The sequence below is a fragment of the Callithrix jacchus genome, chromosome 22, assembly GCF_049354715.1.
Source record: "Callithrix jacchus isolate 240 chromosome 22, calJac240_pri, whole genome shotgun sequence".
NCBI lineage: Eukaryota > Metazoa > Chordata > Mammalia > Primates > Cebidae > Callithrix > Callithrix jacchus.
This window is the reverse complement of record NC_133523.1, coordinates 19,910,551-19,925,923: the sequence shown is the minus strand read 5'-3', so window position 1 is coordinate 19,925,923 and position 15,373 is coordinate 19,910,551. Positions and strand designations below refer to the sequence as shown.

The window sequence follows — 15,373 nt, the reverse complement described above, 5'->3', positions numbered from 1 at the left end:
TTATTTCTTTATCTTGCCTGATCGCTCTGGTCAGGACTTCCAATTCGATGTCTAATAGAAGTGATGAAAGGGGGCTGGATGCGGTGGCTCACGCCTGTAATCCCAGTACTTTGGGAAGCCAAGGCGGGTGGATCACGAGGTCAAGAGATCGAAGACCATCCTGGTCAACAAGGTGAAACCCCGTCTCTACTAAAAATACAAAAATTAGCTGGGCATGGTGGTGCGTGCCTGTAGTCCCAGCTACTCGGGAGGCTGAGGCAGGAGAATTGCTTGAACCCAGGAGGCGGAGGTTATGGTGAGCCGAGATTGTGCCATTGCACTCCAGTCTGGATAACAAGAGCGAAACTCCGTCTCAAAAAAAAAAGAAAAAAAGGAAAAGGGATTCTTTGTTGTTGTTCAGTTATGGGAGGTTGTATTTGTCCAAGAATTTATTGATTTCTTTTAGAAACGGAGTGTATGTACATAGAACTGTTCATAGTATGCCTCCAGTTATGGGAGGTTGTATTTGTCCAAGAATTTATTGATTTCTTTTAGAAACGGAGTGTATGTACATAGAACTGTTCATAGTATGCCTTCAGTAGTTAATTCTATTTTTTGTGATCAGTGATAATGTCCCTTTTGTCATTTCTAATTTCGTTTCTTTTTTTCAAATCTTCTCTTCATTAAGCTTGCTAGTGGTTTATATATCTTATTAATTTTTTCAAAAGATTTAACTCCTAAATTTTTCGTTGTTTTTTTTTTTTTTGAGACAGAGTTTCGCTCTTGTTATACAGGCTGGAGGGCAATGGCGCGATATCGGCTCACCGCAACCTCTGCCTCCCGGGTTCAAGTAATTCTCCTGCCTCAGCCTCTCGAGTAGCTGGGACTACAGGCATGCGCTACCATGCCCAGCTAATTTTTGTATTTTTAGTAGAGCCGGGTTTCACCATGTTGATCAGGATGGTCTCTATCTCTTGACCTTGTGATCCACCCGCCTCAGCCTCCCAAAGTGTTGGGATTGTAGGCGTGAGCCACAGCACCCTGCCAACTCCTAAATTTCTTAATTTTTTTTTTAATATGACTTTTTTGTTGTTGTTGAGATGGAGTTTCGCTGTTGTTACCCAGACTGGAGTGCAATGGCAGGATCTCGGCTTACTGCAACCTCCACCTCCTGGGTTCAAGCAATTCTCCTGCCTCAGCCTCCCGCGTAGCTGGGACTACAGGCACACACCACCATGCCCAGCTAATTAATATGACTTTTTATGTCTAAATCTCTTTCAGTTCAGATATGATTTGGGTTATTTCTTGTCTTCTGCTACCTTAGTGGCTGGTTTTTCTCTTGCTTCTCTTATTTTGTTATTTATAATGTTAGGTGGTTAAATTCAGACCTTTCTTTTTTTTTGATTTGAGCGTTTAGAGTTAAATTTTCCTCTTCACATTGCCTGAGCTGTGTTGCAGAATCTCTGGTATGTTATATCGTTACTCCCATTTGTTTCAAAGAATTTCTTTATTTCTATCCTAATTTTATTATTTACCCAAAAATCATTTACGTGCTTAATTTTTATGTAATTGTATGATTTTAAGTAGTTTTCTTTGTATTTAATTATATCTTTATTAAGCTGTGGTCTAAATATGCATTTGGTATGATTTTGAAATTTTTGAATTTGTAGAGATTTGTTCTGTTTTTGATTGTGTGCTCAATTTTAGGGTATTATGACCTCTGGTGTTGAGAGAAGAATATAATGTGTTGGTTTTAGATGAAGAGTTGTTGTTGTTTTTGAGACGGAGTTTCGCTCTTGTTACCCAGGCTGGAGTGCAATGGCGTGATCTCGGCTCACCGCAACCTCCGCAATTCTTCTCCCCCAGCCTCCTGAGTAGCTGGGATCACAGGCATGCGCCACCATGCCCAGCTAATTTTTTGTATATTTTTTAGTAGAGATAGGGTCTCACCATGTTGACCAGGATGGTCTCGGTCTCTTGACTTCGTGATCCACCCGCCTCGGCCTCCCAAAGTGCTGGGATTACAGGCGTGAGCCACCGCACCCGGCCTTAGATAAAGAGTTCTATAGATTTCTTTCTTTCTTTTTTTTTTTTATTTGAGACAGAGTCTCACTCTGTCACCCAGGCTGGAGTGCAATGGCATGATCTCGGCTCACTGCAGCCTCTGCTTCCAGGGTTCAGGCAATTCTGCCTCAGCCTCAGGGATTACAGGCACGTGCCACCATGCCCAGCTAATTTTTTGTATTTTTAGTAGAGACGAGGTTTCACCATCTTGACCAGGATGGTCTCAAACTCTTGACCCTCGTGATCCCCCCGCCCCGGCCTCCCAAAGTGCTGGGATTACAAACGTGAGCCACCACGCCTGGCCTTAGATGAAGAGTTCTATAGATTTCTATTAGGACTATTTGGTCAAATGTTGAGTTTAGGTCCTGATGTCTGTTAATTTTCTGCCTCAATGATCTCTATTAGTTTCTGTGGGATGTTGTAATCTCCCACTATTATTGTGTCAAAATCTAAGTCTCTTCATAGCTCTCTAAGAACTTGCTTTATTCATGTATATCTATGGATTTTTTTTATAACAGCTTTCTGTTTTCTGCTTTTTTCCTTCATGAATATTCTTTGAAGCACACACAGGATGCCCAAGGCCTTTTTTCTTTTTTTGCCAATCAGTTTGAGCCTATGAGGTTGCTCAGGTTAGCCTTGAACTGATGACCTCGCCTTCACGAGCGCCATGACCTCCGGCGGGAGCCACTTTGGACCCCGCCAAGGCCTTTTTTCATAATGCTCATATTTCTCATGCTGAGAGTAGCTGTGTACTTGGGTGTTTAGAGAGAGATTCCTTTTAGGGGAATATTTTCTGGTCACCTTGATAAATCATATGTTGGAAATAGATGCTTGGTGCCGCAAAGAAAAATTAGCACTGAGACAAAGGATTATTTAACAACACAAGTTTTACTTCCTGGACTGCAGGACGGGTACTCTTACTAGCCAACTTGCCACGAGAGTACAGTGAGTAAAGGGTACCCCCCATTCATTTGGGATTGTCCTTAAACTGCTGTGTTTGATCTCCGTTGGCTGGAACCAGACCTCACAATCTAAACTAAAACCCTATTGGCTAACAACTTAAAACTTTTCTAAACAGGTAAAAGCAATGGAGAGCTGGGACATGGCCTGTGAGCATGTCTAGCAGAGATATCCTGGTTAAAGTACAAGGACATAGAATCTACTACGTGCCTGTAAGCATGGCATGTTTAACAGCTACATAGGATAGGACTTAGGCCAGGCACAGTGGCTCACACTGTAATCCCAACACTTGGAAAACCGAGGTGGGCAAATCATGAGATCAGGAGTTCAAGACCTGCCTGGCCAACGTGGTGAAACCCCATCTCTACTAAAAATACAGAAAAGTTAGCTGGGCATGCTTTCACGTGCCTGTGATCCCAATTATTTGGGAGGCTGAGGCAGGATAATTGTTTGACCGTGGACCTGGGAGGCAGAGGTTGCAGTGAGCAGAGATGACGCTACTGCATTCCAGCCTGGGCTACAGAGTGAGACTCCATCTCCAAAAAAAAAAAGTATAGGGCTTAAGAAACTTACTAGCATACTTATTCTTCAACTAGAAAGGAAACATTAAAAAGGAACTTTTCCACTTCCCACACAAACTTATATTTAATCTGAGTTTTTTGTTTGTTTGTTTTTGTTTTGAGACAGAGTCTCACTCTGTTGCCAGGCTCCAGTCTGCAATGCAGTGACACAATCTCGGCTCACTGCAACCTCCACCTCCCGAGTTCAAGCAATTCTCCTGCCTCAGCCTCCTGAGTAGCTGGAACTACAGGCGCGCACTACCACACCCAGCTAATTTTTGTATTTTTAGTAGAGATGAGGTTTCACCATGTTGGCCAGGATGGTCTCGATCTCTTGACCTTGTGATCCACCCCCCTCGGCCTCCCAAAGTGCTGGGATTACGGGTTTGAGCCACCACACCCGGCCTAATCTGAGTTTTTATAAGGATGCATTTAACTTCTTTTTTCTCTGAATACAATCTTACTCAGATGAAGAGCTGTTTTTCTCTCCAATGCTTTGTGCTCCAGAGCCCCATTAGTATCCTGTGGTGTGTGTGAATGAGGTGGGCTGTCAGTGATAACTTTTTTTTAATTTAAGAGACAGAATCTTGCTTTGTCACCCAGGCTGTAGTGCAGTGGTGCAATCTCGGCTCACTGCAACCTCCGCCTCCAGGTTTCAAACAATTCTTTTGCCTCAGCCTTTCAAGTAGCTGAGACTACAGGTATACACCACCATGCCCAGCTAATTTTTTTGTATTTTAGTAGAGACAGGATTTTACCGTGTTTCCCAGACTGGTCTCGAACTCCTGAGCTCAGGCAGTTCGCCTGCCTCAGCCTCCCAAAGTGCTAGGATTACAGGTGTAGGCCACTACACCGGCCAAGAACTCTTGAAGCTGTCGTTGTCTAGACTCATGCTGAAAATCCGGCAATGTTTTTTCCATGTCACCATTATAAATAGAAACTGACGCTGAAACACTGCTCCCATTTCCATTATTGTGAAGGTGCAGTTCTACCCAGGAGACCTGCAGGCTCTCCTCCTGCAGCTCTGGCTTCCCTCTCTGATGTGGCACTGGAGTGCTGCTATGGCAATTGGGGTTCACATAAGATGTGAGCTGCTACCTGTGAACCCTGTGCTGTGCCTCAGTGGTGGACGGTAGGAGTCAAGGAAGGACATGAGCCATCAGGAGAGGGCAGCAGGGTGCTGTAGCCCACCCAGTGCTCAGGGAGTTGAGAGCCATTGCTTTAAAATGTAAATAGCCAAAAAGATAGCACCACATTCAACCATTTCTGCGGGAGGGTGAGACAGACACCTGGCTTCAAGTTGCAAAGTTACCTCCTGTTATGAAGATGTAAAAAAGTTTATTTTGTCCTTCAATATAACCAATTAGCATACACGATGGCCTCCCCAATCTCCAGGTGAATGTAGATAAACTATTTATAAGATGATGCTGGAAATTCCTCTACTTGTGAACTAATTATGGTGACCATCCTTTTATCTTTGCATCTCTTAAGCAGATTGACTAATGCATGTCACATTCTGGTTTAATTGTGTAATAAAATAGCTTTCTTTCTTTCTGTTTTTTTTTTTTTTTTTTTTTGAGACAGAGTCTTGTTGCTCAGGCTGGAATGCAATGGTGTGATTTCAGCTTACTACAACCTCCACTTCCCAGGTTTAAGCAATACTCCTGCCTCAGCCTCCTGAGTAGCTGGGATTACAGGCATGCACCACCACACCCAGCCAATTTTTGTATTTTTAGTGGAGATGAGGTTTCTCCATGTTGGTCAGGTTGGTCTGGAACTCTTGACCTTAGATGATCTGCCCACCTCGGCCTCCCAAAGTGCTGGGATTACAGGCGTGAGCCACTGCCTGGCCTACCTGGCCTAAAGCAGCTTTCTTTCCCCCCTCCCCCCATCCCCTTTCCCAAAACAGCTTTCTTTCTGTTTTATCATTGTGGACTTTCTCTGGAGCTGGAGACGATTTTTCTTTTATAGTTCCCAAACACTGTCTAGAATTAACAGACATAATATAAACATATAAGATGCCAACAAAGCTTTACTCTAGAGCAAACTCTTACTCTCAGGCTTCCAGTCAACTCCCAATTGTGCTGCAAAGTGCATGCTGTTTCCTAAATATGCAGGCAGAATTGTGTCTCTGCCTATTTGGTATCTATTTTGGTATCTATAGTCCTCCACAGTCATTTCTAGAGAGGCTAGACTAGATTTCTAAAACTTCACAGGGCAGCAATCAACCACTGTACCTCTTTCAATGACTCCTATATCTTCATACCCGAAACTGATTCATAGACCAGGGGGCTCAAGAATCTAATCAGACTAACACATGTGCATTGAGTAAACATGTAGACTTGAGAATCTCCAATTTCCACTTTATTCTCTTGCTACAATGCCCACAAATGTGCAGATTAACACCTTGTGCTACTCCACCCATCCAGGACCAAAATCTGTAGCTCCAAATTTTGTGGGGTTTTTTTTTTTTTTGAGACGGAGTTTGGCTCTTGTTACCCAAGCTGGAGTGCAATGGCATGATCTCAGCTCACCGCAACCTCCACCTCCTGGGTTCAGGCAATTCTCCTGCCTCAGCCTCCTGAGTAGCTGGGATTACAGGCACGCACCACCATGCCCAGCTAATTTTTTGTATTTTTAGTAGAAACGGGGTTTCACCATGTTGACCAGGATGGTCTCCATCTCTTTACCTCGTGATCAACCTGCCTCGGCCTCCCAAAGTGCTGGGATTACAGGCGTGAGTCACCGCGCCCGACTGTAGCTCCAAAATTTGAATCTAGGTCTTGAAATTTGGGAATAAAGATAAACTTTCATTTGTGAAATGCAAGTCCTTTTAGTTTTCAGACCCAGAGAGACATTAAAATGAGAACACAATGATTTCTTTCTCCTCTGTTTGAACTGTGCATTTATTTATCTATTGAAAGTGTTCAATGTTGCCGTCAGTAGCTATAAATTAGTGCCTAAGTAGACACTGTAACCCATACTCTAAACCTTAACGATGTATATCCAATCAATGATCAATGCTATTTCTGTAAATAAACAATTTGTGACAAACAGCTTTGTATCAGCCCACTCACTGTCCCTCTTTTTTTGCCTTTATAAATCTACTTGTAAGTGTTGCTAATCAAAATATAGATTCCAGGCAACTTGAATGTGTCCTTCCAAATTGTAATCCTCAAGCTTGGTCCAAATAAACTGTCTACTTCTATTCATGTTGCCCCAGCTTTTTCCTTTTAGGTAGACATGTCATTTAGACTGTGCTGGAGCAGCCTCTGTGAGGTGATTTCTCTTTTGATTATACTCTGCTTGCTGTAACATCCAAGGATGCAGAGCCAGGTTGGTCCCACCTATAATCTGCACATAAGGTCTGGCCTCTGCCTGGGATTTATAAAAAAGGCATGGACTTTGAATTGAGAATGTACAGAAAATCAACAGGGGGCATTTTCTGCATTGTGAGATGTTAACATAGACATCTTGTAGTTCCCTTTTAAAAGTGTGGCTCTTAGCCGGGCGCCGTGGCTCTCCCCTGTAATCCCACTTTGGGAGGCCGAGGCGGGTGGATCACGAGGTCAAGAGATCGAGACCATCCTGGTCAACATGGTGAAACCCCGTCTCTACTAAAAATACAAAAAATTAGCTGGGCATGGTGTCACGTGCCTGTAATCCCAGCTACTCAGGAGGCTGAGGCAGGACAATTGCCTGAACCCAGGAGGCGGAGGCTGCGGTGAGCTGAGATTGCACCATTGCACTCCAGCCTAGGTAACAAGAGCGAAACTCCATCTCAAAAAATAAAATAAAATAAACTGTGGCTCTTTGAGCTTTTCAGATCTTGTCCAGTGACCTGCTGCAATTATGTGAAAGGCTCCCAGTGTAAATAGAATTTGATGGCAAAATCTGCATCTTAGGAATGAGAGATCAAGGCCACAATGTATCCAGAGCCATAAATACAAGTATACTATACCTACCTGTAAAATGCGATACTGTAATATTCTTATCTTTTTTCTTATCTAAGAGTTAGATAATCTTCTTATCTGATCAGGACAGATAATCCAGGTTCTGGAGCTCCACCAGGGCAGTGTCATTTTGTATTTAGAATCAGCCTGAGTCTCTCTTTCCTGGCTTATCATTGGGCCATCAGCCCAGAGTCACTTGGAATCCTCTCACAGTCATGGAGGCATCTTTGAGACATTTGAGGATGTCTAGAGCAGAACTGTATCAGGCTGACAAGTTGTTAAGTCTGCTTCTGTCTCAACATAAGAGAAATGAGTCATCCTGTGTTTGTTTCTCCCTTGATACAAGAGATGTCTTTGGTTGCTACGCAGATAACAGTTGCTCCAGTTTTCTAGTCTTGGGTGAAAAATGAGGAGGAGGTCTGGGACTCGAACAAATAAACTAGTTGGTTCCATTTCATATGACCACAGAAAAATAGGTGAAGCAGTCTTGGTCTCTGCCATTTAGGAACTTTTAGCCTAGACTAGAACTGGCGATTAAGCATCATATAGTTATAGAATGAATAGATGGGTGCACAAAGATCTTGGGCTTTTCTGGGGCCAGGTTCTTTATATTGTCGTGACTTCTGATGTCATCACCTGAAGGGCTGTTTACAGATGGAGAGCTTTTATTGTTATTTCTATTTCTTTTACCTTGCTAAGAATACATATTTAACTTATAATAAAATTACCCTAGAAATCAGTAAGAGATTTGTTTAAATTGCTTAATAGTGTATGTTATGAAATTGAGGGGGCAGTTGTAAAAATTATACAAAGTCTGAGATTTAAGTTTTTCTTAGGTAAGCTTAAGAAAAATGGAACTGGTAGTGCTTTCATTGGCCTAGAGAGCAGAATTCAAAAAAGGGTCCCCTCCCTGCCCCAGTTCTGTTCAGTTCACCCTTTTTGGAGGCCTTATTTAGATCTGTCCCCACTCTGGAGCCTTGTGTCACATAACTGATGAGAAGAGATCAGAGTTTTGGCTGGTGAATCCTGTTTCCTCTCTAGAGCTTGTGCTCATGTTTTCTTAACCCTAAAGCAGATAAGTGGAAAAAAGTATGTATTTTAGGGTCTTAAGTTTTTAGTTTTCTATTAAAACCAGTGCTTGCAGAGACATTCCATTTAGTAAGTTGTTTTCTGGTCCTGCAGATCCACTAGTTGCTACACAAGTCACAAAAAATTAAACACAATAAAATTTCTCAAAACTACATTAAAACTCTTTTTTTCTCCCATCTTGTATCTTTAGCTTTTATTCTATACAGTTATTGATTTATTTATTTTAATGAATGGTTCTTAGGTTGCCTAGGCTAGCCTTGAACGTGTAGCCTCACCTCCTCAAGCGCCAGGACAACTAGCCTGAGCCATGGTGGCTCCCTATACTATACAGTTTTTAAAGAAATTGATGACAGAAACAGAAGAAATAAAAATACTGGACCTTTTTCTAAATTTTGGGAATTATTAAGCACTTAGTACCAGCTCTCGGGTGTTATGAGGATTAAATCCCATAATGTGTTATTCCCAGCACAATGCTCTGTAACATACCCCCTTTTTTTTTTTTGAGACGGAGTTTCACTCTTGTTACCCAGGCTGGAGTGCAATGGCGCGATCTCGGCTCACCGCAACCTCTGCCTCCCGGGTTCAAGCAATTCTCCTGCCTCAGCCTCCTGAGTAGCTGGGATTACAGGCACACGCCACCATGCCCAGCTAATTTTTTATATTTTTAGTAGAGCTGGGGTTTCACCATGTTGACCAGGATGGTCTCCCATCTCTTGACCTCGTGATCCACCCGCCTCGGCCTCCCAAAGTGCTGGGATTACAGGCTTGAGCCACCGCGCCCGGCCTGTAACATACTCTTGAGCACATAGTATCTGTATAATAATTATTGCATTAGTACATGTGCACAGGTTTATGATGCAGACTCATTCAGACTTTGCTGCCTTCTGGTTATTCTATTAATTTTAAAGAGTCAGCAAAGAATATGATACTTTAGGATGGAAATAAAAGTTGTCTTCATTTGTCCTAGAAGTATTTATGTTGTGACAAGAGTGCTGAGTATAAGAGACTCTGTGCTGTGCCTGCTTCTCTAACTAGTGCCAATAATGAGCCCAGGGGGAGCAATATCAGCATTGATGGAGACTGGTTTAAAACACCCATTTTAGATCCCTTGTATGAATTACAATATGTAGAATGGGGTCAAAATTACCAGGTTATTTTTATTTATTTATTTTTTAACCAAGTTATTTTTAAGCTTACTAAAGTTTGAGAGGCAATGCTTAGCTAAATGTTATCAGCCCAGATTTTTTTTTTTGAGTTGGAGTCTAGCTCTGTCACCAGGCTGGAGTGCAGTGGCGCAATCTTGGCTCACTGCAACCTCTGCCTCCCAAGCAGCCAGGACTACAGGGACGTGCTGCCATGCGCAGCTAGTTTTTATATTTTTAGTAGAGACAGGGTTTCACCATGTTGGCCAGGTTGGTCTCGATCTCCTGACCTTGTGGTCTGCCTTCCTCAGCCTCCCAAAGTGCTGGGATTTCAGGTGTGAGTCGCTGTGCCCACCACAGCCCAGATTTCTGATTAGGATTACATGGACAGTTTGCAGAAATCTCTACTTGTTGGGGGAAGCAGCAGTGGAGGAACGGTTCACAGTGTGCCTAAATAAACTAGGCATAAGTAATGGATAAAAGAAATCAGAAACAATGAACTGCAGAAGGCCGCAGAGACCTCTGGGGAGGAAGGCCTCCCTATGCCAGCATGTTCCCAGGAACAGAGTGACCTAAGCTCTGATACTCTAAACACTGTGCCCAAGGACATAACACTCCTTGAAGCACTGTAATGTAACCAGGCATGTAGGCTGCTTGCTAAGCCCACTCCCACCAGCTGCACTATAGATAAGCATATGATTTTAGTTCTTGAGAAACTCACATAAACCGCCACTGCTATCAATTCTGTTTGATACACAGCCTCCCTTCACGGAGTCACCCTGCCACCTGCACTACAGATAAAAGTGATTGTGTTCAATAAACACTGTGGAAACCAGAGCTCGGGGCCTTCACTGCCTCCATTACAAGTGATGGTCCCCTGGTCCCACTTTCATTCTTAATCTGTCTTTTTCTCAGTCCTTTGTTGCCACTGAACTTGAGGTACCCCCTGGTGGGATGTGGGACTGGTTCCCTACATCTACTTACTTGTACCCTTTTCCATGGATTCTGTTTATTATTCTGGGTGGAAGCATCCATGTTGTTTTAATGAAGTGCCTCATGTGACTCTAAGGTGAGGCCAGAATCAGGTATGAGGGCTTCAAAATACATTCATGAGAGTTAAATTTCACCTTTGCACTAAAGGGTGGTTACAGGGCCTTTTTCTGTTCAGCTTTGGTAGGGACAGGGCAGAGTGGCCCATATTTCCATTACTATAGCAGAAATTGCTGGTGCTTGTGGCAGGGGAGGTTACCTGAGAACAGGAAAAGAGAAATTTATATTTTTGCTCCCATGGAGCAGCTTATTGTTCCTGAATCCCTTTTGTTATAAAGAACAAACAGGCAGTGCTGAAACCTTTAAAGGCATTTTTTCAAGATGCAGATGTAATTCATTAAGAATCTCATCTGAGCAGGAATCCAGAGAAGGGGGAGAAATAAGGAAAAAAATGGCCTTTCCTTTAGCTAAGCGTATCTCAGATCAAGAGCTGTGTCCTCTCTGCTTCCTGGACTGCCATGCGCTTAGTAATTGGCAAGCCTTTGCTTCTTTTCTTGTGTTTTTCCTCCCTCATGAGTTTAACAGCTTTTAAAAATTCATGTAATATCCAAGGGTCTCTGCAAAATATTTCTTTCCTGTACACCAGAGCCTTTTCTCCGTTCTCTACGTCTTGGTTTCTTATATGCCCTGCAGAATTTTCACCACAAATTTATAATCTGCAATATTAAAATTGTTCCCTTTGTGGTTGTGGACCATAGGAAGATGTAGCAACTCATGATTTCTGTTGAGGAAATTAGGGGTCCATCCTTAGTGAAAATGGAGAACATATAATGTGGAGGTTCCATCTGTGTTCTCCATTAGCTCTGTGCAGAACAGGATATAAAAAATGCTTATTTAAACAGGATGGCACTTATTCCCATAAAGTTATTTTTAAAAATTAGGATGATTTATAATCCTTTGTGTATATACCCAGTAATGGGATTGCTGGGTCAAATGGAATTTCTGTTTCTAGGTCCTTGAGGAATTGCCACACTGTCTTCGACAATGGTTGAACTAATTTACACTCCCACCAACAGTGTAAAAGTGTTCCTATTTCTCCACATCCTCTCCAGCATCTGTGGTCTCCAGATTTTTTGATGATCACCATTCTGATGTGCACACAGGGAGGGGAACATCACACACTTGGGTCTGTTGGGGGATGGGAGGCTCGGGGAGGGATAGCAGGGGGTGGGGAGATTGGAGAGGGATAACATTAGGAGAAATACCTAATGGAGGTGATGGGGGATGGAGGCAGCAAAGCACCATGGCATGTGTATACCTATGTAATAATCCTGCAAGATCTGCACATGTACCCCAGAACTTAAATTAAAAAAATTGGAAGATACTTGCTGTACAGGGTGCTAAAGAAAGATTACTTAATATCAGTATTAAAAGTTACAGAACATGGAAGATATCTGTATCTTAAACTTTGCATAAACTCATGCTTCTGCCTGGTTAAATGCAGACTATAATTAACTTTCAGGATGGCAACATTTCAGCAGTGATGCTGTGTCCTGTGTGTATCAGCACATCATGAAAATTGGTTCTAGTGCACTTGATGTTAACGATTCACTTGGTTAAAGACTCTCGGACAGATTTTTTTTTTTACTATAGAGTTAATTATTTTCCTCTTTATTATTAAGTATCTTTTTGCAGCTGATGTGCTAAATTATCATATTTAATCTGGAAGCTGCCCTTCTTTCTGAGGTTTACTTTGCATGTATCTGTGTTAGGAAAGTGAAAGCTCTCATCTTTGATTATAGGCCAGAAAAACTGGGAAAAACACAGGCTCTTTTACTTAGTGTTTTTGACAAAATCTTCTTTTTGAGGCAAAAACGTTGGCATTAATGGTGAGCTTGTTAGAAATTCAGCAACTCAGACTTTATTTCTGATTTTCTGAAAAAAGTATCTGCATTAACACGATCTCAAGTTTATTACATTAAAATTTAAGAGGTACCTTCTAACTTAACATCCTTTTGATCTGAATAATACACACAACTCGTTCTTTAGAATGTAAATGTAGCACTCAAAAATGTACGTTTGTGTTTATGCCCCTGATTTTATACTTTATTATTCAGGAGAACAGAAAAGCACTGATATTGTAGATTTTATGCCACTCTGTTTTCCCAGAGAGGATATTTCTGTTTTGAAATTCATTTTATTGGAAAATTTTAGGCAGTCCTATGAGTTAGAACCAGTTCTCTTTGCTCTTTCATTTCACCTTGAGTCAAATTTAAAATTCTGCCCATGGCCACTTGGTAAATATGTGTGTTTGTGTGTTTTTCAGGCATCGTTGACATTTACAGATGTGGCTATGGAATTCTCTCTGGAGGAGTGGAATGCCTGGACAAAGCACAGCAGAATTTATATAAAAATGTGATGTTAGAGAACTACAGAAACCTGGTCTTCCTCGGTGAGGATAACCTCAATACACCATTCCCAATATATCCTAAAGGCTTACTTCTCCTTTTTGTAGAATGTGTTTTGGTAAAGTATGCTTTGCATAAATGAGTTTCGTATCCTTGTTTTCAAGAAAATCTTGGGAGTTAATCCATGTAGAAGAGAATTTCTTCAAGATGTTTCATTTTGACCTTAACTTTCCACATTCCTGAGATGATGTGTATCCTTCACTCTGGATTCATGTTTTATTTATTTATTTTTTAATTTAAAAAAATTTTTATTGTTTTTTATAGAGATGGGGTTCTACCATGTTGGCCGGGCTGGTCTCCAACTCCTGACCTCAAGCAATCCACCCGCCTCAGCCTCCCAAAGTGCTAGGATTACAGGCGTGAGCCACCGTACCTGGGCTGGATTAAATATTAATTCCAGAAATTTTGTGGCTTAAATATTGTTGCCCACACTTTAAAATCTAATTGCCACCATCAATTTCTGATTCCTTAGTACTGGGTAGTGAAATTAAGTACCTACAAATTGAAAATAGTTTGTAAATATTTAGAAATTTCTGATATAAATTATTGTTTTGGGATTAACTTACTAGAATATTCCATTACATCCTCTTTATTGAGCACATTATTTAGTTGGTAACTACAGAAGATGAGCAAGATTCATATTATTTATTTTTAATAAAACAGGTTTTATTGTCTCTAAGCCAGACCTAATTACCTGTCTGGAGAAAGAAAAAGAGCCCTGGAATATGAAGCAACATGAAATGGTGGATGAACCCCCAGGTAGGTGAGAGTGAACACAGCAGATGACACCATTGAGAGGTCCCAAGGTCAAGGAGAAAGCGTCTTTAAAAATTAACTTGGGAAGATGTGTTTCAAAACAAATAATTTCTGTAAAGCTGGGTTGTTTTTAAAAATTTTCCTTTCACATAGTGGCATCTTCCATTTCTTGCTTTTTTTTTTTTTTTTTTTTGAGATAGAGTTTTGCTCTTGTCACCCAGGCTGGAGTGCAGTGATGCAATCTCGGCTCACTGCAAGCTCTGCCTCCCAGGTTCAAGCAATTCTCCTGCCTCATCCTCTCTGGTAGCTGAGACTATAGGTGCGTGCCACCATGCCCAGCTAATTTTTGTATTTCTAATAGAGATGGGGTTTCACCATGTTGGCCAGGATGGTCTCAATCTCTTGACCTCATGATCTGCCTGCCTCAGCCTCTCAAAGTGCTGGGATTGCAGGCATGAGCCACCATGCCCCTCCTCATCTTACGTTTTTAAATTCTTTGAGGATTCTGCTTTCCCCTCTGATCTCTTTTAAAGCTTAAGTGAGAGCCAAAGTCCTCTTCATGGCATGTAACAGACTGTACCATCTGACTCCTTTTCCATTGTTTTTGGGTAGGCACAAATAGCTGCATAATTTTGAGTAACTCTATGTTAAACTATCTTTTATGTTTTCTTTTTGTGTTATGTCTGAAACATGTGGTTTCTGTTCTATTTTTTCGTGGTGGTTTTTCTGCACAATCCATCCCGTCTTCATTACTATAGTCTTGAAATATAGTTCGAAATTTTAAAGTATGATGTTCTTCTATTTTTATTTTTCCTCAAGATTGCTTTGGTTATTCAAAATGTATTGTAGTTTCATGTAAATTTTAGAATTGTGTTTTTCATTACTGTGAAAAAAAAATCATTGAAGTTTTGATTGGGAGTTTATTGAATCTTTTTGCTTTAATTTTTAAATTTATTTTCTTTTGTTTTTTTTCATAAGACGTTATGACTCAAAAAAGTGTATTCAATCTAGAGATCACTTTGAATAATATGGCACTTTAACAGTATTTATTCTTTCAATTCATAGATATAAAATGTTTTTAAATTTATGTCCTTTCTAATTTCTTTCATTGATATATCATTGGTTGTAAAGATTTTTTACATCCTTGGATAAATTTGTTTTCAGAAATGTATTATTTTAATGATATTATAAATAAGATTTCTTTTTTCTATTTTATCAGTTTATTTTAATGTATGAAACCATAACTTGTATGTTAATTTTATATTTTGCTAATTTATTGAATGCATTTATTAATTTAGACAGGTTTTAATGTACTGTTTATGGCTTTGTTTGTTTGTTTGTTTCTTTTGAGATGAAGTCTGGCTCTGTTACCCAGGCCGGAGTACAGTGGTGCGATCTTGGATCAATGCCAC

The 15,373-nt window shown here is 40.9% G+C and overlaps 1 protein-coding gene across 1 annotated transcript in view; it reads left to right on the top strand.

Annotated features, from left to right (window-relative positions):
- Positions 1–6: 6 nt before the first annotated feature.
- Positions 7–15,373, top strand: part of LOC118142847 (uncharacterized) — a 28,591-nt gene continuing 13,224 nt past the window's right edge. The window contains exons 1-3 of the mRNA XM_035285641.3: positions 7–172; positions 13,064–13,189; positions 13,869–13,964. Coding sequence (XP_035141532.1) covers positions 64–172; positions 13,064–13,189; positions 13,869–13,964 — 331 coding nt within the window. The 5' untranslated portion in view covers positions 7–63. The remainder of the gene's footprint in view (positions 173–13,063; positions 13,190–13,868; positions 13,965–15,373) is intronic.